At 43.8% G+C, this 27,795-nt stretch overlaps 1 protein-coding gene, 1 non-coding gene and 1 pseudogene across 2 annotated transcripts; 1 reads left to right on the top strand and 2 right to left on the bottom strand.

Annotated features, from left to right (window-relative positions):
* Window positions 1-9,895: 9,895 nt before the first annotated feature.
* LOC118517141 lies at window positions 9,896-14,184 on the bottom strand. Its single transcript, XM_036062999.1, has 4 exons — window positions 12,795-14,184; window positions 12,573-12,737; window positions 10,312-11,757; window positions 9,896-10,242 (listed from the first exon to the last, which is right to left on the bottom strand). Exons 1-4 carry the CDS (start codon window positions 14,110-14,112, stop codon window positions 10,082-10,084), a joined length of 3,090 nt encoding a protein of 1,029 aa, XP_035918892.1. The 5' UTR covers window positions 14,113-14,184; the 3' UTR covers window positions 9,896-10,081.
* Window positions 14,185-17,049: 2,865 nt separating this feature from the next.
* Window positions 17,050-17,121, bottom strand: Trnaw-cca. Its single transcript has one exon. It is a non-coding gene; the product is annotated as a tRNA-Trp (tRNA).
* A 1,887-nt stretch (window positions 17,122-19,008) lies between these two features.
* The window catches only part of LOC118517130, a 56,522-nt pseudogene continuing 47,735 nt past the window's right edge, over window positions 19,009-27,795 (top strand).

The raw sequence follows: 27,795 nt of genomic DNA, 5'->3' as shown, positions 1-27,795 counted from the left end.
GAAATGTTTCATTTTTCCCCGGAACCGTTCCCCCGGTCGAGCTGAAAACAAATAAAAGGGTTGGGGTAGTACCGGCCGGAGGTTGGATTGTGCCCGGTTGCTCCGGATCTTAATGCCTTTTCTGATTCAAACGAATCATGAATAAATTTGTACTTTATTGTCGCTACGTGCCGCTGCCGCATTCGGAGCTTTATCCCAGGGCAGGCCTTGTAAATCAGGAATAATTTGGTCCTTCGAACTGCCACTACAACGGGGACGGTAGGGGACTGGGAGCAGAAGCACGCCGGACGTGCTGGGCGCTTACCACGATTCTGTTCCCAGCCATCCGTCCGCCTGCCGCCACGCTGGGCCAGAAACAATCGACAAAAAGGGTCACCCATGGATGGCAAGGGTTGTGAACGGTTGCCTGGGAAAATGGTCGCTTTATGGATTATGGCAACTTTTTGGATGCGTTGTGCTGTGCTCTCGGTCTGTGTGCTTATTTATATTTGCTTGATTCCAGCAGAAAACCAACACGAGGGCTTCGGGCAATTGAGTGAGATGTGGGCCAAATGCGTTCTATGGGGAAACAGTTCAGTAGAATTCATTGTAAAACCAGGTTCGAATCGGAATTTAATGTGAGGTACGTGATGAGGTTATGGATGGTGCCTTTAAAAATCGGAATCGTTGCAGGTAGTGGTTTTATGGTTCGTAGTTCATACGTTCGTTTTATTAACGAGTGATGACAGACAATTTATTCTGTTGATAGGGGAATACAATTCCGTACCGAAGTTTCTGTGATAAATATTTTCGTCAACTACTTTTATTGTGTGCCATTTATCACGGCCAATTAATTAAACGATGCAGACGTTTGGGAAACGCACAGTGAGCATTTGACGGAAGAAAAGTTTTTACAAAAAAATTAAGGTTTTGTTGAACTGGATTTTGAGAGACGACGCATTCTAGTAACTCCACTGCTCACTCAATGCGAAGAGCATGCAGAGAGAGAAGAGCTACCTAGTGAGGATAGAGCTACAATGTGCAGGAAGGGCTACCAAGTAAGGCGAAGATCTACCTTGATAAGATCATAGCTTTGTGAAGTCAAAGCTACCTAGGGAGCTTCATAGTGAGTGCAGAACTACTTTAGTAGGGCAAAGTTACTAAGTGAGGCCAAAATTTCCTAGTGAGGAAAGAGCTTCCTATTGAGGGAAGGGCTACCTAGTGAGGATTGAACTTCCTGATGAGGTCAAAGCTATCTAGTAAGGGGAGGAACTACCTTATAAGTACACAGATGCCTATTAAGGACAAATATTCTTAAAGAGAGCAGAGCAACTTTGGGAGAGAAGAGCTACATGGTGAGGCCAGGGTATCCTCATGAGGCCATCTAGTGATGAAAAAGTTTCTTTCTGAGGTAGGGTTTCATAGTGAGGGTAGACCTCTTTAACGAGTTCAAAGAAAGCTTCCTAGTGAAGGCAAAACTATTGAGTGAGAGAATAGCTACCTAATGACGATAGTTTGGGTGCATAGTGAGGGGTGAGCTACTTTATTGAGACAGAGTTTCAAAGTCACATGAATCTTCCTTGTAGGGAAGCGCAACCTACCTAGCTAGATCTTTGTAGTAAGGACTGAGCTACTTTGCAAGAATCGAGCTACTTAGGTAAGGAAAGAGCTATCTAATATTGACAGAACGATATGAAAGCTTCCTAGTGACGGCAGAGCTATCTTTTGAGGATATAAATAACTAGAAATCGCAGAGCTATTAAAGTAGGGAAAAGCATTCTAGTGAGGCAAGAGCTCCATAGTGAAGGAAGAGCTAAGTGCTGACGGCAAAGCTACCTAGCGAGGGATGAGCTTCTTTGAGAGGAAAGAACTGCCTAGTCAGAGTAGAGCTACCTAGTGAGGGAAGCGCTACTTAGTGAGAGCAGAGATACATAATGAGCGCAGAGCTACATTGTGAGAGAATAGCTTCCTATTGATAGCTAAGCTTCAAAATGAGGCCGAGGCCAGGTGAGAACACACATGGATGATATACTGATTTATCAAATTATTAATCAATACTACAAACAATACCAGCTCTAAGAGCTCACTATAGCTTAAAGAAACCAAATCTCCCCTGCCGTTTAACAGCTTCCACGAATGAAAACGGTCTATGAATAAATTTAACTATCCATGCAAAACACCTTCATAGCCTAAGCAAATGGTGTGAAATATTTCACGATCATAAACTCCTATACACACGCACATGCACACATACCAACACGTTCGGTACTCCATCAAAACCTCCGAAAGCCCGTCAAAAAGTGCTATGAATTATGGAAATGGTTCGGTTCTTTTTCCACACCATTGAGCTCCGATGTGCTGCACCTTGGTGGTATAAATCAAATATAAACTTCAAATTAACTTCTGCTTTGCTTCCAACACTCACACACGCACAAAAAGAGTGCAAAGTTGTGTGGGTGCGTTTCTTTTTTTTTCTATTTGAAAAGCAAACCCAACATGTGAAACATTTCACCAGATTGATGTAAAAGAATAAGGCACAGTTGAAGCGGTGAGACAATAGGACCACCGAAGCGGAATGCATGTGTCCGTGTAAAGCAATCTTAACACACATTTTAACGGTAGCTTTAACAGAAAAGCACATCTCATGCCGGTACGATTATAAAAGCGAACCTAAATCAAAACGGTGTGTGATGAGCAGGAGGCAAAGCGGAAAGAAAGGCAATGAATAAAATTCATCTTGAAGCGCTGCTGGTCGCTCGTGATGAGACTCCATCGCGTTACTTGGCGCATGATTTATTGGTGGAAATTTTTGAGCATAAATTTTCATAAAACCTCTTCCACTTGTCTGACTTCTTCTGCGATACTAGTTGTGATAATTATTAAACAAAAATCAACGGTAAAGCACAAAAACGGCGGCGCACACAAACTTCCACCAACGAACAGTGGCCAATCGAAGCGAATGGGAAAAGTTTCCACGTTTTTCAGTGGAAAAATCGGTACCGGAAAATCGTAAAAACCGAGCAGCTGTATCGTGGACACTCGCACAATGGGAAAACCTCCTCGATTCCTCTTAGATCCGGAGCTGGGAAAGTGGATTGGAAAGGAAAATTAATGAGCTGTTGATTAGCTTTGAACCGGCGCCATTTTGCGTGGATTGAATGAAACAATGGCTGGGCTGGGTGTATTTCGATTCGGTGAGTTTGCCCCACTCGTAAACGTTTTGCCGAGAGCCTTTGAAAATGGAAATTGTACGAAAAGCGTTTCTTCCGGCGAATCATTTTATTGCCATCGTACAATGTAAGCGGTTCCTACTTGAATCATTCCGCTGCAGGTTCGTTTTGCTACCTGATAAAGGAGTTTGTTCATTAGGATAGTACCGTGCACATCAATCGTCCATAGCTCCGACTATAGCTCGGGTGAGTGATAGTCAATGTCTTACCGCTTTCCGTGGGCCAATTTTCATCAACAGGAAACGACTTTCCTTCCGCATCGAACAAAGGATTTCTCCCGGCTGGCGAAAGAAAGCGGCCATTTGTGCTTTGCCGTTTTGCATGTTCAATTGTTTTTCCCGCACGGAATCATCATCATCGTTACGCAAGAATTGCTGCCGGGTGCGCGCTTTCGTTCAGCAGGTACAGTGCTGTTTCACGTGCTGTTCACATGCGTGCCCCCGGACGGTGCGCCGACATTTTGAATTCATAACTCGTTGCGTCTCGCTATGAACTGTGGGATGGCTTCGTACAAAGCGTGGACAAGCATATCTGGTTTGATATTTTATAAGACTTTAAGACGAGGACATCTAGAAGGAGTTACTAAACGCATTGTACTTAGTGTTTCAAGGACAAAACTCGCACCAATTATGTATAACACCAAAGTATAGCTTCGGGCTCGAGGTACTGGGCGCCTCCATCAACGTTTGTTAGTACTTTGAAGGATAGTTTAGCGAATCAAAAAACTCTCTTAAATTATGCTTTATGTGAGTGAAGCCTCTTTATTCAATTTTAATTCTCATTAATTGTGGGTTGTTATTCTTAAACTGCACTAAAGGGAATAATTTCAGGATATTTTTTTTCGTTCATGTACCCTGAAACTTTAAAACTCGAAACAATACAAAGCAGAGGATTTGTCCTACTTTTGACCGCTTCAATTAAACATTGCTACACGCTTTCGGGAAGCTCGCATGACTTGCATCCTGAGCTTGTGTCCAAATCCTTGCAGGCAAACGATGTGAATAATAAAAGGTCCTTCATGATGATTGTTATACTTTGACGGTTGGGGGAAAAAACCTCTTCTGTCGGTGGAAGTCTTCTGCACCATCGTCATCCACCTTAGGGGCTGTGGCTGACCATTTTAACCGTCCGTTCACCTCATGGGAGAGAGTAAACTGACTGGACGACGGCTCAACAGACTTTCGTCCGCCATGGGAAACGCCTTGGGAAATTTTGGTGGAATGGTGGGCCGGAGTGACAATAAAAATTGATGGCAATACGCCAACTTTTTTAATGGGAATAAGCTTTATCGTTGTTTTCATTTCACCGTTTTGGTTGGGTAGAGGGGAGAGGAAGAATGGAATGGCTGGAGAAGCCTTTTGGGTTTGACTGGCGCCAGGAGAATAGGGGTTTAAAGCTGGCTCCGTAGTGTTGTTGCTTTATCCTTCACTGTTTATTGTTATGTTTGCATCATGTCGTAATTTTAATTTAAAATCAAATGAGCTTGAATGGAAATCGGTATCGTATGGTAAGGTGCACTCAGTAAAAGTTTTATTTTTGGTTTGAAAATTAAATTAGTTTTCTTGATGGAAGTAATCTCATAACAATTTCTGTACGTAGTCATTGTGTTTAAAATTATATCATTTTTCGCTGGAGCAGTTGTCCTGCAGCTGATAACATCTGTTTGAGAATTTTTTGTCAACAGTAGGTGCTAAACTGCTTTTGTTCCCATGTTGCCTACATTCAGGGGTTACTTTCTTTTTGGTTGGTTTTTTGAATATTCAAAAACGAGAACTTTTTTTTACAATTTGTGTACAAATCTATCGAATGATCAAGAATAAAAAAACTTTATCTATTTTTCCACATTTTCATTGCCCTCCTTTAAAAAATCGCCTCACATTTCTTTTCCCTCCCGATCGAGCCATCGAGCCCTTGACAACACAACTGCAAGCTTTCATCGTCGACGCACGACAAAAGCCCGTTAAGCCGTCGGCGGTAATCATAGCCTTGGGAGAAAGACATATTCATCGAGGAATCGTGCAACTATAGGCACTCAATCATAAGGGATTAGGCATCCCAAGCTCGAGACCTGGCCTGCGCTGCGGGCAATACGGCTACCAAATTTGTCATCCACCGACCAACCGTACCCAACCGTACGCCGTGCCAGAATCCCCGCAACAATCTTCCTCCGATTCACTTTCTCCTCCCAATTTTACCCACACCCAGAAGGCTAGTGATTATGAAAAGTTGGGCATTCGGGAAGTTCTTGGGGGGAGTGTTCCTAGCGCTCGGAGCTGTTGCCATGCTGACGATGCTGAAGGTTTTTGCTAATGATTAATTTTTCAAACGCTCTTGGCTTCCCTACCGAACCTCAAAAATAGTCGTGGCGTCGGCAGCTTCTATCGTCTGGTTCTGGCAACGAACGCTACACGATCTTTGTCTCTACGTTGTCGAACATTTTATTCGCACTCGTGTTAGCAAGGAACGGGCTTCTTCGTAAGATTGTTCGAATGGTTGAAGGAGGAGGTTCAGGAGAGGATAAGCAGGGTGTGGGCGTCCCATACGACTCGTTTCGTTTGCATCGTTCCGAGCTGCTGGAGAAAACTTTCCTACGGCACAGGCTGGAAGAACTCATCGGGATGTTACAATTTTGCAATAATATGGTGCCAATGGGCGAATGGCTCTCGATTGGCTGGACAAAACTAATATATATATTTTCTTAGCGTTAGTTTCTATGTATAAAGGTTCTAAAGTGTGTAATGAATATTTTATACAAGATTTATTTGATTTTATTTACATACAACAGTCATGTTGAAACAATAGCCAGTCAATAGTTTTTATCCAGTTTGCCCTCATCTCATTTCCCACTGTGCGCGGTAATTTACCTCCGGCCAACGCACCACGCAAGACGAATTGTGTGCGTTCGTCAAGTAAATTATGTTTTATGAACGCACCCCGGATTTCCCGCCTCAAGGCAACGACTACTGCTGCTGCTACTACTATTCCGCGTGGAAGTAACACGACATTAGTTGCTATCAGGCGACCCATTTCCGTTGTCCTTTGGGAGTGATTAGGACGGGTAGGATGCATCGCAATGTAACTTCCCCACACGTGCGCACACACACACACACACACACATGGCATCCCGATTTCCCCTGGTTGACACAAACCGGGGATGGTGGCAAATAACAACATCGAAGTCCCAACGTCAATCCGCACGCTCGTGCGAAAGAGCTCATGCTAATGAAGTCGGAAGCATTTTCCCGGCACCATAATTAGCGTGCGCCGGTGGTGAAAAGCGGGTATCCTTCGGCTTGCGGCTTATATCGCGAACAGTGCGAAACAGGAAAATTCATCGCCCCCGAGGAGGGTTGTGTGGGGAAAAAGGAGCAAAAAGGGGGGGAGGAAAATGCATTGGAGCGTTTGCTCAAAGCACGGCGAAAAGACATTCCGCACAGTGTGCGCGCGAAACTCGTTAAACAATTTTCCGTTACCTTTTTTCTCCTATCAATCCATCATTCGGCGGTGTGTTGTTTGCTTCACTCGAACGGTGATGTAAGAGCAAAAAAAAAAGGGGAAGAAGCAGAGAAAGGAAGTACTAAAACTGCCGAAACAACCCAACCTGTGAAGCTGTGAGGGGGGGTTGTGAGGAAAAATGCCAAACATGCCGACCACGGACGACGATCGACGGTTGCCTGACTTGTTAAGGTTAAGGCAGGGAAATATTTCATTTTCTTCTCCTTGGGAAGAATTCCCCACTTTACCGCACGTAAAGCGAGACCAGCGGAGCAAAAACTTCCGCATTATGGCTGACGGCTCAATAACAGTTGTACATCTGCATTGAATATTACTCCGATGTCTTCCAAGGCAAGGTTTTTTTTGTGTTTGTCGTTGTGTTTCTGTGGTAGAAATTAAATTATATTTTATTTTCCACTTTCCCGGACCATTCATCAGCTCATTGGCATTTACTGTTTTGCTGAAGCGCGACAAGGAAAATCAAAAAAGCAAAAGGGAAATAGAAAAAAAAAACACCTAAAGTCTCAAAAGTCGCGGAAAATGCTTTGAACTTTGCGTGCCTTGAAGCGACCGCCATCCACCGGTTAGCGGTTCTTCATCAGTGCAATGTAATTTTTATCATCTCTCTCTCTCTCTCTCTCTCTCTCTCTCTCTCTCTCTCTCTCTCTCTCCCTCTTATACATGCCAACTCTCAGGCAAGGTCGAGTTGAGCACCATATGCAGTAAAAGCGAGTGTTTGAGTGGGAAAATAAAACATTTTCCCCGCATCGAATCATCGCGGACGATGATTTAAAGGAGGAAATTTGAGCTCATTTAAAATTTATAGGCCGATAACGCCAAACGCTTTCCGTTTTCTATTCCCATCCTTCAACACACTGATTCGTTTCACTCTCTCTCTTTCTCTCCTTCCGCTCTATCTTTTGAGGTGCTTCCCATAGGGTAGTAAACGAAAAATTCCATCCCGTTTCGATTTCCATCCAATCACACAACTTGGGCAGGAAGTTCTATCAACGCAGGTTGTCGGTTAAGTGCCAGCGATGGTTGTGTTTGTGAGTGTTTTTTTTCTCTCTCTCTCTCTCTCTCTCTCTTTTTCCCCATTTGGTCACGAAACGACCGGAAATGATCGATGAAAACGGAAAAGCCATATTATGAAGCTTCCAACGTGGGCAAGTTGCCACGCACTCCATCGACGACGAATGGATAAGAGCTGTTTACGAAGCAGGAAATTTGACCTTCCCGTTTGGGAGTGATTTGTGGGGGGTAAAAAGGAAGGGGAACAAGCTTTTTTGTGAAAAATCGGTGTTTGTTGAAAATTTCTTTTAGATTGAAATGTGAAATGAAAGTTTTGCAGAAGAAATCATAAATTGATTCCAGAAATAGTATAACTTTCAGCTATTTGTCATGCGGATTGCATACCCAGTAGGCGGGTTTGTGAATTCAAATCATCGTGCATATGATAACGCTTTTTTATTGTTTCTTTCGAACAAAAAGTAATATTTGTATTAATGGATTCATTATTCATCCGAAAAAAAAAACCATAGCAATACATCCAAATATAATAAAATCCAAGAATCTGTTAAAGCAAATCTCAATCGCTTTCTGCTTAAGACCTGGGCAATGCGTGTCAGCTTCATGACTATTCATCTCATTCCATTCACCTTCACTAGAATCAATTTTGATTCTCTGGAACCTAGCAAGAGCTAAATTCAAATAGCTCTGCACTCTTGACAACCTATCCCATCTATAGCACGACCACCGATACAAATAGAAAAGCAAAAGTAATAAAACAATATTTTTTCCCCATTTCAAACGATCGGTAAACTAGGCCAATGTTGTATTAACCTTTTTACCCACAGCCACACTGGGTTTCGGTGTACCCGGCCCGCCCTAAAGTTTTTCGAAACCCTCACCCAAAAACCGAATCTCATTTTCCACCTACGTTAAAAATCATCCTTGCCGAGATTGAGCAGACACGATCGATGGAGGTCCTCCCAATGCCCGATTGATTGACGGGACACACTTTTCGGCAGGTCGGCAAAACAGATTTCCTACTGACCTGTCATCCCAACCCATCAAAACATACGCCTACACTCACTCACACACACACACACACCCGTATTGCCATATAAATCCGGTCAAAAAGGGATGTGACGGTTTTGGTTAGCGCGCCACGGCGAGCCTGTCTTCGTTCCATTGATGGGTTTTGGGGCTTTTCGACATGTTTGCTTAAGTGAGGGAGATGTCTCAGATTTAGAGCAAAATTTCTTGTGGGTTGTGGTGGTTTTGGTTTGAGTTGTGGTTAAGAAAATAGGGCTTTTGCCCCATTTGAAGGGATAGTAAGGTGGAAAAACAAAAACAATTTAAATAAAATTGTTTTAGTGATTTTGCTCCTCTATTCCCCAAATGTCTTAAAACTGTCACGCGCAGTTCTATTGTGAGTATACTCCACTAAGCTTTTTTTTACTGATAGCTGGTATCTTTATGCACGCCAACACTCACACTCTTAGCCTTTTTATCGGTGTCTTTAATTAGTGCTACTCGAAACCAACGCAACAGCCAACCTCACGCCAATGACTTGAAGGAAACTTCTCCAACTGTGACGGTGCAACTTTCGGGAACGGTACAGATTTCTGTCTAGTCATTTTTCGCATTTACACAATGTCACGCTCCCAGGGGCTGGTAAAATCTGGTCAATGGAGCAAGATAAGGGCGTTATCAGGCCGAGACTGTTGTTGGGTAGGATGGGGGGGAGAATGTCAAGTGCGAAGGGAAGATATCAATTAAAGACAAAAGAGAACAACGGTTTCTGGTGTGATAAAAAATGCTCTCAAGATAGCTGGACAGTCGCAATAAAAGTCGAGCGACAAGCAAAGATTAATATTTTAATTTTGTTACATTAATTACGGCAAGGATTTGCTCCAAACATTGGTGATTATAGCAGAACAAATAATATATTGTGCTAATATTTACTGGCAATTATTATAATTTGATTTTTTAATTAAAAGTCTTTTGTAGTTCGTCTTTTTTAAATTATATTTTTTATGTTTACCCTAAGATTATTTAATGCCTTTTTCCTTTATTGATTATTGATTATTTATTTTAAAAAGCGTTCAATTGTTTTTGATATTTTTCTCAATAAAACCTAACAGCTTCCTGTTTTTAATATTATCGAGAAAGGCTTAGCCATAACATTATTTTTTCTCAATATATTCTAAATAATGGATTGGTTTTTAAGAACAATACAGCCAATTATACAGCTGTCTTATGTGTGTTGTACGTTACATCATTTATTTAAGCTTAACAATTGTTTAATACTACTTTACGGTTTATATTTGTACCCTTATCCTTATCTTATCACAAATCAGTGGAGAAACGCTTCACTTTCTGTGCTCTACCCGCATCGGGAAACCTCCCTCGGGCGTAAGCCCTACAGTGGCGGCTGCAAACTTCACCTTGGCTGGTATCGTCGACTTGAAGTTGTACTTGGATAGCAACAGGACAAGGCCAATCTTGGACACAAGAACCCCTTGCCGAAGACCTACACGAATAGATGAGAAAGAGATGTTAGCACAAGAGTTCTGCAAGACCCAAACATTTGCCAACCTACCAATACAATTGCGTGGTCCAGCACCGAACGGATAGTAAGCGTCTTGATCGTAATTCTTCGTAGCCTCATCAAACCTCTCGGGCGAATAGAGTTCCGGATCCGGGAAGTACTTCTCGTTCATACTGATGCTCAGCAGGGGAATGACAACCTGAGTTCCTTTCCGAATCACGACGTCACTATCCGGCACCCGGTAGTCGATCGTACACTCACGATTCAATATCGGCAAGCCCGGATACTTCCTGAGCGTTTCCTTCACGCACAGGTCCAGATACTTCATCGCCTTGATGTTATCGTACGTAATTTCACCATTGTACCGTTCCATCATCTCGTCTATTTCCTGCTGCAATTTCGCCATCACTTCCGGGTTGTGTGAGAGTTCGTGAAGCGTAAACGAAATCGTGGCCGTAGACGTTTCCGCTCCGGCTATGTAGAACAGGAACACGTTCGCCGCACACTGTTCGATGGTGAGGGCCTCCTCGGAGTTGTTGCCCGCCTCACGGCGCAGATCTATTAGCAGCTGCACGAAGTCTTTCCGGGTGATCTGACTCTTCTCGCGATGATCGATCTGGTACGTGATAATGTCCATGACGAAGTTGATGAGCGCCGGTTGAAGTGAGGTAAGTCCGGTAAGCTTTAGCAGCCCTGGACAGATAAACACACCCGATGAGCGGAAGTTGTCCAAAAATCCACGACGCTGGTTCGTTGCTCGAAGTGTTTTTAGGAAGGGATCTTCCGAGTTGTGGATACAGTTCGCCTCGAACCCGAAGAACACGGAAGCAATGTTGTCAAGCACGAAGCGTGACGCAATGTCACGCATGTCCACGATCGATTTATCGTCCACCAGTGCGTCCATCCGCTCGATCAGCTTGCCACCGACGGCCAGTAGCGTGGGCAACATGTTACGCAGTTGACCCGAGGTGAAGGTTGGCGTTAGCTTCGCACGCAAGTTCTTCCACCGCTGGCCGGCTAGGGCGAATAGGTTGGCCGAGAAGGGATCGCGCTGCTCGTTACAGTACACGCCCCGATCGTGAAAGTTCTGGAAGTCGTTCACCATGATGCGTTTCGCTAGGTGCGGATCACGGATGAGGATGGCTGGGCGGAAGAACAGATAGAGACCTAGCAGACGATCCGACGACTTGTGGTACAGGTTGTTGATGGCGATGCCAAACGATTCCTTCTTCTCCGCTACGGTGCGGATGTTGCCGTACGGAATCTCTGGCTTCAGGTGGGGCAGTCCATGACGTTCCCAGTGGGAGTAGATGTATCGCAGAACCAGGAACACTACGGCCGCAAACAGTGCAAGTGTATAAACAAACATTTTGTCACTGTGTACACGGCACTGCTCACGGTGGGTAAATGGAATCTTGCTCGAGAACTGATTGCGACCGAGACGTTTCCATCCAAGGCCACAAAACACAATAAACGGTCGCGCAGCTTGCCGGCAGCCTTATAAAGCATCACCAAAATGAGCCTCTCCCCCCCCCCCCCCCCCCCAAAAAAAAACCGGGTGCGCCTGTGGTTGTGTGGCGCAAGCGATGTTTTGATCGTTTATGCTGCTGTACATGGTTTGAAGCTACAACAACAAGCTCGTATGTGTCGGTGACGGCTTGGACGTGTGTCCAAAAAAAGTTAATCTGATGCGCGAGGAGATAGGGACGCTCTACTCTGGAAGATTCGATCAATCTCGGGGACTGGTTTGAATGTAGAGGTGTGTTTGTAAACAACATGAGATAGATTCGGCGATGCTTACAGTGTGGTGCTACATTTTAGGTGGGAGAACAATGATTATATTTGATGTTTTATTTTAATTTATTTATTCTTTTTAATGTAAATTTGAGTCCTTCATCAAAGTGCTAATACTTTATACTAGTTTCATTAATATTATGATTGTTCAAGATTAATTATAACCGTATAATAAAGGCATGTTTTTACCTATTGAATAAAAATTTCGTTACTTCAAGCATCAATTTGCGAAGCAAAATAAAATGATATTACTTTATTCCTTAAATATTAACTAAATTTACAGACAAGATGCATGTAAATTCTATAAAAAATTTAAATTTGATAGTTATTCTATGCTTTCAAGGACAAAGAATTGCAGTAATTCTGTTCAAAAGTCATTCATCTAGTGCTGAATGTCAAACAAACGTGGCCGTAACCATAACCATTCATACAACGCATTTATTTTACCATAATTCTTATCCTAGTATACGATCTTTGATCGCAGCTTTTTTAAGCTTTATATCACAGTTAATGCTATTATTGTCTTTTCCGTTTAACGATCCTCATTGGAAGACCGCCTTTCGGTGCTAGTGTAGCAGCAACCGGTTCAAAGCTAAGCTTTCGCGGTATTGTTGAAGAGAAGTCGAATCTGGACAACATCAGCACCAAAGCAATCTTGGAGAGAAGAAGCCCTTGTCGTAGACCTGAAAAGATCACCATTTAAGAGTTTAAAGTGTCGAAGGTTCGTATGTACTACCTACCGATGCAATTGCGTGGACCAGCACCGAATGGATAGTAAGCATCCTGTTCGTAATTCTTCGTGGCCTCATCAAACCGCTCCGGAGAATAGAGTTCCGGGTTTGGGAAATACTTCTCGTTCATACTTATCCCCAGCAGAGGAATGATCATTTGTGTCCCTTTCCGAATAACGATGTCACTCTCCGGCACCCGGTAGTCTATCGTACACTCTCGATTCAGAACAGCCAACGCTGGATAGATTCTAAGCGTTTCCTTGATACACAAATCCAAATACTTCAACTCGTTAATGTTATCGTACGTGATCTCGCCCTTGTGTCGTTCCATCATCTCATCGATCTCGCGCTGCAACTTCCCCATCACTTCTGGGTTGTGTGTAAGCTCGTGCAGTGTGAAGGTGATCGCACCAGTTGAGGTGTCTGCACCGGCCGCATAAAACAGGAACACATTCGCCGCACACTGTGCGTCGGATAGCGATTCTTCCACATTGTTTCCCGCCTTCCGACGAAGATCGGTTAGAATCTGGATGAAATCACGCCTTGTAACTTGACCCGTTTCACGTTGATGCAGATGGGAGCTGATCACTTCCATTGTGAACCTTTTCATCGGTGGAGCGAGTGAGCTGATACCGGTAAACTTAAGCAATCCGGGACAAAGGAACACACCGGTCGTTCGGATATTGTTGAGGAAGCTATCCGGGTTGTTAAAGTCGCGGAGCGCTGTTCGGAACGCATCGTCCGGGTTGTGGAGACAGTTGGCTTCGAAGCCGAAAAACACGGACGCGACTACGTCTAGCACGTACCGGGACACTATGTCACGCATGTTCACGATTTGGTTGTCTGTGGCCAAGTTCTCGAGGTAGTGCTGCAGTTTGGTGCCCACCTCCAGAAACGTGGGCAGCATGTTTCGAAGCTGTCCAGAGGTGAATGTCGGTGTCAGCTTCCCTCGGAGACTCTTCCAACGTTGTCCAGGCAGGGCGAACAGGTTAGCTGACATAGGATCTCCATGCTCGTTACAGTAAACACCACGATCGTGGAAATGCTGGAAATCGTTCACCATAATACGCTTCGCGAGATGTGCATCTCGGACCAGAACGGCCGGACGGAAGAACAGATACACGCCCACCAGTCGTTCCGGCGACTGATCGTACAGATTGTTGATAGCCACATTAAACGATTCCTTCTTTTCGGCCAAAAGTCGAAGATTGCCGTACGGTATCTCAGGCTTCAGGTTCGGCAATCCATGCCGATCCCAGTACGAATAGACGTACTTGAGCGCCAGAAACACAATCACCACAATCAATCCAACGCTGTAAAGGATCATGTTGAGCTGGGAACTGGGAACTGGGACTACTACAACTACTAGCTCCCCCACTGAAACAAACTGTCGCCACGCTAGTTGCGTTCCCTTTTATACTACTGTGGTGTGGCGTGTCAATATTTAGAAACGCATCAGCACCGCCAAACCCCATCGGCCGGTCCCGCCCGGTTCCCGTATCAACCGGTTTACATGCGATGTGCCCAGACGGTAGCAGATCTTTCACTGTCAAGGCGGTGGTGTGTGCCAGGGTTTTCGTGACGACAGAACCCTTCATCCGTCCTGCCGTACGATTATCAGGAGAGAGCTCGTAGCTGTGGCAGCTCGTCTTACCAGGTACAGACGGTCACATGCGTAGTCAGTGGAACATGGTGATGAAATTTCGATTGTCATCGCCATTATTTTGATTTGTGTCTAGATGGTTGTTATTTACAGACATATGCCGTTATGATTAACCCTTCCACTATCTGGAAGGTGTTGCAGGGTTGGCGTGGGAATAAATACTGTTTACTAAAGTGGCTTGAAGTGGCGGTTTATTTTTAGATTAGAAGCGTTGTGACAAAGAAATCAATATTAGCATACAAAACATGCGTCAAAGCTGTCAAACAGGTTTGCGTTGAGTCATATTAAGACGTACAATGTTATAGAACTAGATCATTACAGTATAAAATGTTGAAATAGCTTAAGGGTTGAAGATTGATTGATTTTCATTTAACTTTGAAGATTGCAGTTAGAAACCCTCCAATTCAACCTTATCTTGGGTACTTTAGACAGCTTTAGCAAGCAGTTGGGGAACCCTCTTGTCTAGGATGCACTCTAGATAGGGTTTAAAGCATTTCGTAACTGATTGTCATTATGTGAAGATTTGGAAATCTGTCAAGTGACCTTGTCCTCTTCCCGGAACTATCATCAAAGAAATGGTGTTGGTAGGTCAGTTTAAGATTTGATGATTAGTCATCTGTTCTATCAACGACCTAGAGTAATGAAGCGATAAGGCTTTAGGCTTCGAATCTAATTTTACGAGACAAAATGGTATGTTAGTTCTTTTAAATTTGATTTTTTTTAAATTAAATAAAATTTATGTAGTTGCAGCGTCTAGATTTCGAACAACACTCCAAAATTCCAAAGGTGTCGAACCTTAGAACATGAGTAATATTAATTGAAAGTTAGTTTAAGCTACAAAAACTGCCCCTTCTCGAGGCTCCTTATAGCTTCAAGAATGTTTAGCATTACAATATGTCTCATCGGAATGAAAATAATAACTAATAAAGTACCGTAGAATTCATCAGATTTACACACAAATGAATATTTCGAACTTTTCTGCGTCTCGGATTACGACCAACATTCATCGCTTACCTCAAACGTGTGGCTGTAATAACGAAGCTCCTCACTAAAACACATCCAATTCCACTAATGTTTACATGCGGGGCAACTTTCTGCGAACTAGCAGTGTTATGGGGAAACCTATCGTTTCATTGGCAGCTATTTGAGGTTTAAGTATAACGCAACCGGTGCGGTGATAGAGAGAGAGAAAGCAGGTTAAGAACTGAGGCATAATTGTTGGAGCAGCTGTTAAAATTTCGTGCTTAGAAGGGTAACTTAAGAAGCGAGAATATCTGGGAAGCAGCTTTGTGGCTTCATTGTGGTAAATTAAGCTCCACTTGATAGGTTTCCGAATTGCAGAACTACGATTTATTCCCATTTGTGCTGGCGAAACTAAAGCCCTTCCTCCAACAGGATCCATTTGTGTCACTATGCAGCAATTTTCGATCGAAATTCAATCCACGCCACATATTTTCATCAATTTAAAGCACACCGCCAACGGACGTCAGCAGAACGTTTGGGGGGGGGGTGACACTCATCGACTGGCTGCAGTTTAGTGTCTATTTCCCACAGATGCCGCTAGGGTCGTTTATCATGCAATGCAAATGGACGACGTGCGCTCTAGGAGGTGTGAGACGATGTTCGCCCCCCTTCGAAGCACTCGTCCAGGTCACAGTAGGCGACAAAAGCTTCCCCGACGGCCATTGCTCACCGGTGCTAACGGGCGACACTGGCGTCTGTGTTGCGTTTGATGATTGATGGGATGGGATCGGTCGGTGGGTGTTCGAGTGACGTCTGCGTACGCGTACAACTGGCTGCGCCTGGTGGGGGGAGGGGTAGCGATTTAAACAAAACAAGTGCTTGGGGTGGGTCAGTGGGGCTGGGTAAACATCTTCTCCCATTCATCGAGAGAGGCATCTGGTACAGTGGTGGAAATGATTTTAGAGCTTTGCGGTTTTCGTAAAAAAGTATTCAATGGAGGAGATAAAATTTGATCTTTTTTAAACAAAATTTACCATTTAATAAAGCAAGTTTTTACTAACTAAAATAAAAAAAAAATCTCATCGCACGTGTCGTCAAATTTCGTCACGCTGTGTGCTTCCCAGCGCTCGCATATCATGCACATCCATCCACCACAAGCGAGCGCCGGCTTGTTTCTGGCTGCAAGTGCGTAAACGGGCAATATGTGAAACACACAGGCACACGCACGCACACACACACATTGCTTGTTACACGCTTATCTTTGGACTGATGATGCGTTGGCCCATTGGCGTGTGCGTGTTGGCCGTGCCGTACCGCGAACGCGACCAGGTTATTTATATGTTCGTTGATAATTTAATTAAACTTCGGTTCAATGTTTTTACTCTGTTTTTCGCTCGCTTTCGCCGTTTACTTTGGTTCCGGACGAGCTGATCGAAGAAGAAAATAGGCCGGTATGTGTTTCACTTTCGTTTTTCGCTCATGTAGCGGTTTCTCATGCTTTCAGATTTGATTAAGATTAGCGAGGTTGAGAAGCAATCAAGCAAAATTGGCCCTATGTCAAAGCAAAAGGAAACAAAGGATGTGTGTGTGTACGGTTGGGAGCGATGAAAAATAAATAAAAAAGTCATCACTGGTAACTGACCCCGACGTGATTTGAACACGCAACCTTCTGATCTGGAGTCAGACGCGCTACCGTTGCGCCACGGAGTCGTTGTTGGGAAGGTGGCGTACAAATCAGACCAGTCTGTTCGATACTCTCTTATTAATATCTTTTCGTATTTGTGCTTTCTACTAAATTTTGTTTTATTTACTAAAATGAGTTAAAATAAGTTGTCCAAATAAAAATAAATTCTATCGATATTTTGAATTACTGATACACCTGATGATTGTTTACTTAAATAAGCAATTTGTTCTTCATTTTAACTCCTGTTTTCGAATACCTACCTGAAATCTAGTACAATTTACTAATTAAAACAAATTTAATTGCATTTTACTTCTTCCTCTTAATCGCTCGCCATTTCGCACACGACTCAGTTCTATTTTCACAACAATTTTTCTAGCTCTCGGGGCAGAAAAATGACCCACCCAAGAGGACATTCCGGAGTATCTGGAACGGGGCGAAATGTGTCACTGCTAGTGAGATACCATTAATTATAAGCTTTTTATTAGCAGCGTACCCCTTTTCCCAACTTGCTGTGCTGTACTTTATTCGTTTTACGGTCCTGTTTGGGTGCCTCCTCTTTTTAAGTATCTTTCCGTGTCTTTCTGAACTAGAGGCGTGAGAGAGAGGGAGAGAAATGTATGGAGGAAATGCTAACAATTACCCCAATTTCTTGGAATGGGTTGTGCTGTTTACTGTTTACTGACGGGCAGATGGTTGCGCTATTTGTACTGCGTTTTCCCATGTTGTTCTATTTTTATTCATCTAAAATCTTTAATTTTCTACTGTTTTCCCAGCTCGAAGGCACTAGCAGCTTAAAAGGGAAAAGGGATGGTTGTAATTTTTCGAGATTAAAAACGACAGTTGGTCTTTATCCTTGGGGTTAGGGGATTTATTTTGTACTGGAAAACCAACTCTCAATGTATTATTTATTTATTTATTATTACGGACTGATACTGATATATAAATTATTCTTTTACGTTAAGTTATGTCTTTTTTTTTCAAATAAAGAAAACGAAATTTGACTACTTTATGGCAGCATGAGTGTCCCGAAATGACAGGGAACGATTGTTATTGAAGCTTTTCTTTATTGGATTCGGGCTTTTTATTTATTCTTCCTCGTGTTTTTCCCTTGGTCCAATAAAACAAACCATTAGGCCATAATAAAGTGCAGCACAAATCGGACAAAACTACTTTGCCAACCAAATCAATGACCCATAAAGACCGCCATACATCTTTACCACGTACGTGTGTGTGTGTGTTTTTGCTGTTGTCCGACTATTATCGAAAGATGACGGTACGGCACACACGGTATTTCCTTTTTTTCAAATCATTACAGTGATTTCCGTTCCATTGGGAAGGCGCAAAAAGGTACAGGAACGTAATGATTATCGTCAAATCGTCCTTCCAAGCTACACCAAATCAAGGGCAATTCACTTCTTTATTGGCACAACATTGGCCACAGGAATGGTGGGTTTTGGTGTAATGCGAGTGTAACGTTTGGCGAGGCACACACACACAGACAGGCAGGAATTTAGTGCTCATAAACTAACAACATCAGCTCCAGAGAAGAAAACGTGTGGAGAAAAAATGCTGGTGTCAGTGCTCGTTTAGGTCCGGTAAATCATTTGTGGAAGGGCTGCCAAGAGTGAGCGAGTGCTCAATTTAGGGAAATGATCGATTGTTCGAAGGTTCCGGTAGGTAGGAAATCAAACGCTAAATCAACTTGCTCGCAAGCTTGGAAGGAGATCTGGATGAATGGGAACGCCAGAGAACGTCGGATTTTTATGTTGATCTTTCACACTTTCAGCGATTGCCCTGTTTTGGGCCGAATGATGGACTGTTAATAATACTTTGCTTTTATATTCTTCTCTCTCTATTTAAAGGACTACGGACGGAGGAATAAAAGAGGAACGCTTAAAGGATAAAAATAGGAAAAAAACGCTTTTCCTCTACCCAATCAACGGTCCAGCTCGAGGATAAAGCTAAAGCAACAATACAAACACACACCCGGAAACGTCAGGAATAATCAGCAAACATGGCGGCCACGATGCGAACCGGTGGTAAGTTGTAAATGCGAAGGGTGCCGAGATTTATGAAACGCTAAATCCCTATCGCCAGGTTGGGCAGGTTTTCGGGATGATTTCCTGTTGGTAAATGGATGCTGGACGGGATGGGTTTTGTGTAAACATTGTTTAGGTGATCCTGGGGCAGAAGCAGTGGATAATCGGCACGAGAAATCATTTCCTTTTTTACGCGTTGGTTTCCGCAGTCGTGTGGCTGTGCGAGTGGGATAAAAAGATATCGATTCAAATATTGAACCGGACGTGACGACCGTGAGCATCGTTTCCGCTGAGCAAGGCAAACCAGAGGGAAGGATACCGCTTTTGTTTTTACACTTCCGGGGAAACAGTAGCACCGAATCTCCGGAAAGACACCTTGATCGATGATGATGATGATCATCGTGCTGAAGAGGCCGGCTTTTTTCCGAGGGTAGCGTTCGCTTGCACTTGTGTTTGTGCTTACAATTACATCATTAATTCTGGTACCGGGCTTGCTGAGTAGTGAGGTTTTTGTGTTTGTTTTTCCTCGGTATGGGAAATCTCGAGGTTTTTCCTAGCTCTTTTTCATACGTGTTTTCGGCTCTCTGCTGCTTCTTGTGGCATGAGTAATGGTCCGGCATAAAGAAGCCCGTTTTTCCGTTGACCAGTCCTGGGAGGCGTACTCCGGGGCATTTTTTTGTAGCTGGCTGGAGTTTCTTATGTGTGTATTTCTTGTGTGAGGTTTCGGAAAATTTATCGCCCAGAGAGGTAAAGCGCAGGTACCTGATTGTTCTCGCTGAGAGGATGGGGATAGCTTGATAGTTTTTTTAATGCAGTTCTTTGTTGCTAAGTGAATAAGCTCACGTCCGTTACGTTTAATGAAAGCGAAGCTAATATGTGTTTGGCTTCGGAAAGGCGAATGTTGCAAAGCAGGACTAGAATACTTTAAACTTAGTATTGGTTAATTAGTCGTTAGATAAAAAGGTATTTTCTCATTTATTTGTAGTAAGTTGACATATCGAACTTATGAAACACTCCTGCAGTTAGAAATTATTTCTGAAAAAAATAAGAAAATTTTGTAATCAAAGCCGTGAAGTACCTAAAAACAATCTGAGAGAACACACAATGATGAAAACATTTTTCCTCCACCAAATGCTAACACTCTGTTCCAGTTGACTGCCACGAACATGTATCAAATACATTTAACGCTTCTTGAACACATTAAAGCTTCTCGTCTCGAAAGCTCACTACAGTGCGCTGTGTCAGTGCCCCCAGAGTGTTGCCGGCATAATGAGTAAATGTATAAAAAAGGCGGAGCTCTCACACTCAAACACCGCGCTCCCCCTAAAGCTCAACTCAGTTGCCAACGACAACCTGATGAATGTGGCGACACCCGCTCGTGTCAAATCGTATTAAGGTAGAACACCAAACACACCGGCGTTTCGTATGGCTTTTCTGCTGGCTGGCCAAAGCAAAGCAAAAATTCAACAGCCAGCGAAGCTCGTACCGACAGAACGAGACATAATTTCACGCGCTTGCCAATTTCCATTCCGACGGGAGAAGGTTCACATTTTCTGGCGCAATGAAAGGATGTCACATCTAACTGAACGCAAACAGGGCGTATCATGAGGCCTCGTTCTGGCCCGCCAGTTCTCGACGGTATCGCACCATGGTAACGTCGCGTTTGGCTCATGCAGACCTTCTGATCCTGGTGAGCCAAGTGTGAGCCGATGTTTAACGACGAAACGCACTTGATGCGCAGAGAGCGAACCAGACGATGTTGAAAATTAGCAAAATCAGAAGCCTGTTTTCGCTCGTAGCATTTAGTGTTTCTTTTCCACCGAGCCGGGGATAACCCCGGAGGGGTCATAAGCTGGCGAGGCTTATCCGCCACCGGACCACGGCGCTTGTTGGCGTTCTGGGCGTAATTAGGCTAATTAATGTTTCACGTACGCAGAAAAATTCAATTTCATCCCCTACTCCACTCTGCCACTCCAACCGGCCACCACCATTACCGGTGCAAAGTGATGAGTTTCGTTTGGAGTGTTTTTGTCCCCTAAGGAGGAGATTTCGGTTTGCTTTGGCTGTGTTTCCTATTCAGAGCATTTTTGTTTTCCCTTGGCAGCGTGTGCACATCGGTTTGGTCAGCTAAAAGCATCCAGCAGTGAGGCCCCCGTGGTCGAGTGCATCGGGAGATTAATGTTCAGCCCAGCTCGGTTGAAACCCGAACCTTGAAGCTACCGGATCGGCTCGAACAGGGACAGATTACAAAACGTAGAGCGGGAAGCGGGACGAGCTGTGATGCTTGACCTTAGTGACAGGATCGTTTTTGGCACTTGAACCATCACAAAGGGCAGCAGCGAAATAATTACCCTAATGAAGAGACGAACACTTGACGCTCAGGGTCTCCTCTTAAGCCAGGGTGATGCAGTTCAGTGCTTAAAAGCGACCCGAAAAACGTTTAGTGGAAGAGAGAGAACCCATGTGTTGTCACCTGTTCGGTGTGTCCCCGATGAAGGTCCTTCCTTATGGTCGTGTTGAAATGTAAATGTGATTTTTAAAACTTTATCAGTGGCGTTACATTTAAATTTGTCGTGAGGTATGTGCGAAACATTAAAAACGTTAATAAAATTAATTTAATGAGGAGCCTGTGGCTCGTTAAAACCCTTTGAACTTACACGAAATTATTCTAAATTGTTCTTAGTTTAGAGGGAATTTTGGGGTAAATTGGTAGTTTTTGAAAGGACGGGTATCAAATTTCGTCTGTATCGTCTCTCTAAGTCACTACTTGGTCAATGAATTCGGTAATGGTAGGCCAAGGACTCTCGAGTTAGTAGGACCATAGAAAATCAAGGCAGCATTGGGATAGACAGGTCATTTACGACCTAAGCAGCAAAGTTTTTTTAGGCCGTAATCATGGTTAACGGAGACCTTCCTTGCCAGGCTTCTTTAAATGAATCCAGAAGTGCTAGAGCAGTCAATTCTGTTTGTGGCTAAACAGGTCCTGTGGCATTTAATAATTGACAAATTCGTGGTAGCAACAATCGTCACTCATGTTTAACCTTTAGGTTTTGGTCTTCAGAGGAACAATATGGCTTGATTGGACGCTACAAGGTTTACGATGATCTCACCATCGTGCAGCGAATTATACTAGCCAGGTTCTGGTGAGCTGCTCATGTCATGCGAATGGAATCGGACAACTCAGCCCATAAAGTTGTTTTAGAACGTCCACATGAGCAAAGGAGGCATTTTAGGCTCAAATTTCAATGGAGTGTTAGCTTTGATGCCTCATAATGGATTGGCATGCAACGGCGCTAAACCGTGTAAAGGATTACTGATGCAGGTCAAGACAGCGAGCAGTTTTAGCATTTGATAAGTATATAGGTAACATATAGCCTGGCTTACAGTTGAACAAATAGCATATTCAAGTATTGAAGTTTTCATACGTTTTGCCAGTAAGTATCCAGAAGCTTGGCAATGGGAAACAAAACACATGAAATTTCTGCTATGATGTTGGAGGCTCTCAAGACAACTGCAAGAATAGTCCGCCGGTTTACAAATTTGCTTAATCAGATCATAGTGATAACATTAACCCTGCTTCTTCAGTGTGTTCGATACATGCACCACAAGCGGCGTGTTATCGATCGACCCGATAACACCCGAACACCCCAAAAACAAACGGTAGTTTAATTTGCTAACCACGTAACCACGTATCCCTTCGGGTCCATCGTTCCCGCGACCAATCTGACCTCAACCGTTCTCCAACACGGTGCCGGGAAATGCATTCGGTGCGGAAAATTAATTGCTTACACAAACGAAACATAGTTCGGCTCGGTGAAGATAATTAGCGACCCAACATGTTGTTGCTGTCCACCAGGCGAAACATATGCGCAACAGCGACGATGTATGGGTGTCGACAATTTAACGCTCTGTTTGCGTTGAGTGGTATGAAAAGTTTACGCTAGTTAGCCGCACTAGAAATGATTGTGTGTGAGTGTGTGTTTGGCGATAGAAATGGGTGGAAAACTTCATAAAATGGCAACTGCAAGCGCATTCAGCTTCTTTCATCGTGTCGAGTTTCGGTTTGACGGGGGAGAACGTCAACGAGCGTCGGTAATCGATTTGCACACAATTTGACTTTATATGTGTGTCAATAATTTGCCTCCGTTTGCTTGCTGTAATTTTCTTTCCCTCTCATTCCTTTCCCACTGGTGGCTGTTGTCCTGTTTGCTCACCCATTTCCCTAGGGCAGGGTCCCACATCTGGCTGGCGTGCTGGCGTGTTACGGTCCTTTTCTTCTGCAGTGCCTCTTCATAACAGAATCGATCTCGAGTGCATTGAATGCGACACTTGCGGAGTAACGGAAAGCACATTCACGTCGAATGCAACTCCCAAGCACGGTACCGTCCTGCTGTGTCACGTAAGGACCTTTTTCCGTACACGAACGACACAAGTAACGTCGTTCGATGCAGCTAGGACGTGCAGTACGTACGTGGCGTGCCGCAGTCAGGCGGGAACGGCTGTGAAAATGCTGATTATGCATCGATGCTTTCATTTCGATATCAATCGAGTGGCAGCACTGCCAGTTGCAACCGCATTTGCATTTCCTTTTCCCCATTACCAGCGTCGCTGCGATGGAGCTTCTTCTGCGTCCTTACGAATGACGCAGAAGAACGCCTTCTCTATGGGCGACCAGAAAGCGCAACGACAATTTATTGCTCAGGGTTCCATGTACGTTGATTTTTTTCCTCCGGTGGCCCCATGCTGCTCTCGTTATTGCAATAATGCATCGGTATTTTACAATGCCCGTTGGAACTGTTTTTTCAGTGGAATTCGCATCCACAGGGTGCGAAATAACCCGGTATGCATATCGGTATAATGCATTGTGATGGGTGGCAGGCAGTGTGCGCTTCGCATATTCAGCTGAACCGCATTGTCCGCTTCCGATCCGATCAGTCGATCGAGCGAGCGGCACGTTTCGTGGTGCAAAGCTGGCTGGCTGGCTGGCTGGTTTTGATGGATCCGTGTAGTAGAACAATGGCGCACGGTACTGAACGGGGTTTGGTGCGAAAGCCTTTAATGGGCTTTTGCAGGTGTGAAACGGTTTCTGCAGCCCATTGTTCTGTGGCAGCACGAGTGCACTTGCACGCGTCGAAACCTTTCGCTCAACAAGTGCTTTGCAGATGGCACAAAATGGTGCACAGCGTAGTAGGGCTTTGAATTAGAATGGTTTTTTTACTTCTATATCTTGTTGTTCGGCGTGGATGACTGTTTTGAGGCTGCAAGATGCGTGCCAATAAGGGAAGTGAAAGTTTGTGTGAATTTTGTGTAATTAAACACAGATTTGTTTGAAAGGAAAGGACTTTTAATATTATTATTTATTTTAAATCCCCTCTTGGAATTATCCTGAAATAGTTAAGTTATATGATGTGCAATTAATTGTTGGAATAATTGTATGGTTCATTTTAATGATTATTATCAATTTAGATTTTACGAAACGCATTTAATTTTGTTTAGTAATATATCGAATTAGAAACATGATCCAATGTTAGTTATGCAAAAATAAAAATTTCATTAATAATAATCGACAATTTATTCATAATGAAACAATTAAATTATTTTATTTTAATGTGTTTTTTGGGCAGGACATTGAAATTGTATTGCTTATTTATTGTATTGCCTCCATTGCTTTTTCATGGAGGTGCCCAGTACTTCATCAACATGCTGAAACATAAGATAAAATAAAATTTTAATAATTTTAAGTTTTTTCACGGTAAAAGACTCGAGAAGGCCCCCCCCTGACAAAATTTGTTAGGCGCTGTAGGATTTACGCCTAAAGGTATGCAATCCGCAGTACACGTTGCGAGAGCTTCACAGTGAGCTTTCAGTGTGCTTTCAGTGTGGTCAAAATTGGTTGAAGAAAGTCGAATAAAATATTGTTATTATTTGATTAAAATCCCCTCTCCGCTAACCCTACCATTCATTTTGGGTTACAGGAGCTTCGTACTAGTTTTCAATCGCACTAGGGGTGAACAATCGGGCCTAAAACATGCTCGGCGTTCTCGGACGGTAACGGAACAGTAATTCGATGAATACTTGTTACCTTGCATTGATATTCAGCAAAGGAGGAAACATAAGAATATCATAATCTCAAACCTCTTGTTAAAATGTATTGTATCAAGTTCTACTCGCTGTCTATTAACAGTATTAAGGAACAATGCACAATGTTTACATCAAATGGGTTTTGACCATACAAAAATCCCTTTGTGCTATAAAAATGACAGGCCACAGTGCTGCACACAAAAGATTCTAGGGGGGGCCTTCTCGAGTCTTTTACCTTTTTCACATATAAAAAATTATTTAACTTTGTTTTTTATTATTCAATAGTCAATTCAAGATATGAGTAATTGTTTTCAGCAAAATTCAAAAATATTAAGTCAATGGAGACGCCTGGTAGATTACGCAAAGAACCAAAATTATTTTTCTATCTAAAACGAACATTTTTGTAGCAATTTTACGAACCATTTCCAATGCAGCCTCGCTCACGCGTCCAATACAGCTCAAACCCCTTCGCAGCAACGCACGAAAATATTGCATCCGCTGGCGTGTGTGTTGGTGTCCACATTTAATCCTTCCTTCGTTGCTTTTTTTTCTCGATTCGCCTCACTGCATGAAGCTGTGTACGTGCCACCACACCGAAACTGCTTATTCAATTCAAGAAACCACGGAAACACACGCACACACACACACGGACACACGGGCGTTCGAAACGGCATTCCAAACACAGCGGCTCCCATTCCCATTCGTCTTCTTGCAACAAACCGAGCAAACGGAGCAAACCCGAACCCGAGTCCGAAGCACCCGAAATAGCTCATCTGTTTTGTGGTGAGTTTGGGGCTGTCCCTCGGATGCTGGCTGTGGTGAGTTTGGCTGCTGTGGTGTGCTGTGCTGCTTCTCACGCTCACTAGCAAACCTCCGCTCGGTTGGTGTTGGTGCGCCCCGAAGCCCGGTAGTGAACGGAGGAAGATGAATTTTTGCGCTCGGAAAAGCTCGTACCACCGCCTTCTCCGTCACGGTGGCACCACCGAGCCAAAACCAAACAGCGGGAGCAGCACAACATTGACAGAATTGACACATCTGACTCACTGACTGTGAAGACTGGTGGGACTGTGTTATTGTTTTGGTTGCTCGGTGTGGTGTGTTTATGTGTGTGTTGGCGCATTGTGTTTGCTTGCGTGGATGCAAGCACAAACAAAATGCTTGTTGGCTTTCGACAGGAACGTAGCGCTCTGCTCTCTGTGCTCTGGCTATCGCTCTCGTATTTTGCTCGCAAACAATTTCCAATTCTTCTCTTACTGGGTGTCGAAAACAGGGCCGTCGGAAAAAAGGGAAGATAGGAAAAACAACGCATGGTGAATCATAAGATCCTCTTTAAACCCATTCGAAGGTCTACCGTGACTGTGAGTGTATTGTGGCAGCACGCGCTAAGGATTAATCTTAATCGTGTTGTAAGGTGTAAGGTGGCTGGATAAATATAATTAAACATCAGTGGAAATGTCATCCTCATAACGTTGAGACGGGAAAAAAGAACATTCGTAGGAAAAACTCCTTTACATTCCTTTACCATCTTGAACGAACCGGTGGCAGAACAAAATGCTTGTGCCACCTAGCTTCCCATCGAGCATCACACAGAGAGAAACAACTAATAGTACCGCGCGAGAGCAGCATCCTAGAGTCAAAACCTAGAGCAATCTCCCGGAACAGAGTGATGAGCTTTTCCCGTTCGGTTGAGGCGATGAGTCTCACGTGAGCTCATCCTCTTGGTGAGATGAACCATCGCCGAGTCCTTCTCGCACAGTCTCACAGCAGAAGATCTGCTGCGTGAGTCAGCTCGGCTCACATCTCACCAACTAGCAATTGACACATTGTGCAGTGGCATTCGAGCGGGGACTGTTTTTTCGGGAGGCCAGCACACGGAAGCGAAAAACCAGGCACCATGTGCATGGGGGTGATACTCTTGATGCCCGACAGGCATCCTTTTCACGTGTGACTATCTGTAGGCGCTTGCCCAACGCTCTCTGTGTGTGTATGTGCGGATATTAATATAGCGTCTCACTATGTGCGTGTGTGTGTAGGTTGTGTTTGTTGTCTTCAGGCGATCCTTCATCGTCCCACACACATCGAGCGGCGCTTTAGTGAGTGACGTCACGGCGGTCGGAAAACACGTACCTCAAAACGAGGCATTCCGTTTTTCGCGCACGGAATCGTGACCGTGAACAGGAGTCGTGCATTTTATTGCGAATTCCAATAACGCAACCGGTTCCGCGGTGAGTGCAAAAAAAAAACGCGTGCGTGTATGAGTGAAGAGTTTTTCCGGTCATTTCGGGGTGGTTTTTCCTCAGTTTTTTCTCTTCCGTGCTGTGCCGAGCTGGCCGCAAGCCAAAAAGAAAGAATGTTGCTGCTGCTGCTACACAGGAGCTAGAAATAGGCGTAATCTGTTGCCCCTTACGTGAAAAGTGAAAAGTCTCGACCCCGGGAAAAGTGCTCACAAACAGTGGAATTTATTGTTGTGCAAACACAATACCTAGAAATCATAAATCGAAAGCAAAAGCTTCTTACTGTAATAGCAAACATTGCGGGTAGGAAAATCTTAAAGAAAATGACCTTAATGGTGGTAAGCAG

This window comes from Anopheles stephensi, unplaced genomic scaffold (assembly GCF_013141755.1).
Source record: "Anopheles stephensi strain Indian unplaced genomic scaffold, UCI_ANSTEP_V1.0 ucontig53, whole genome shotgun sequence".
Classification (NCBI taxonomy): Eukaryota; Metazoa; Arthropoda; class Insecta; order Diptera; family Culicidae; genus Anopheles; species Anopheles stephensi.
The sequence above is the reverse complement of the archived record's forward strand: the minus strand, read 5'-3'. Positions and strand labels throughout refer to the sequence as shown.

Coding starts and splice junctions, on each gene's coding strand:
- LOC118517141 (XM_036062999.1), bottom strand. CDS start 14,112: ATGATCCTTTACAGCGTTGGATTGATTGTGGTGATTGTGTTTCTGGCG. Junction 12,738..12,794: donor TGGTCCACGCAATTGCATCG/GTAGGTAGTACA, acceptor TGATCTTTTCAG/GTCTACGACAAGGGCTTCTT. Junction 11,758..12,572: donor CGTTAAACGGAAAAGACAAT/AATAGCATTAAC, acceptor ATGCTTTATAAG/GCTGCCGGCAAGCTGCGCGA.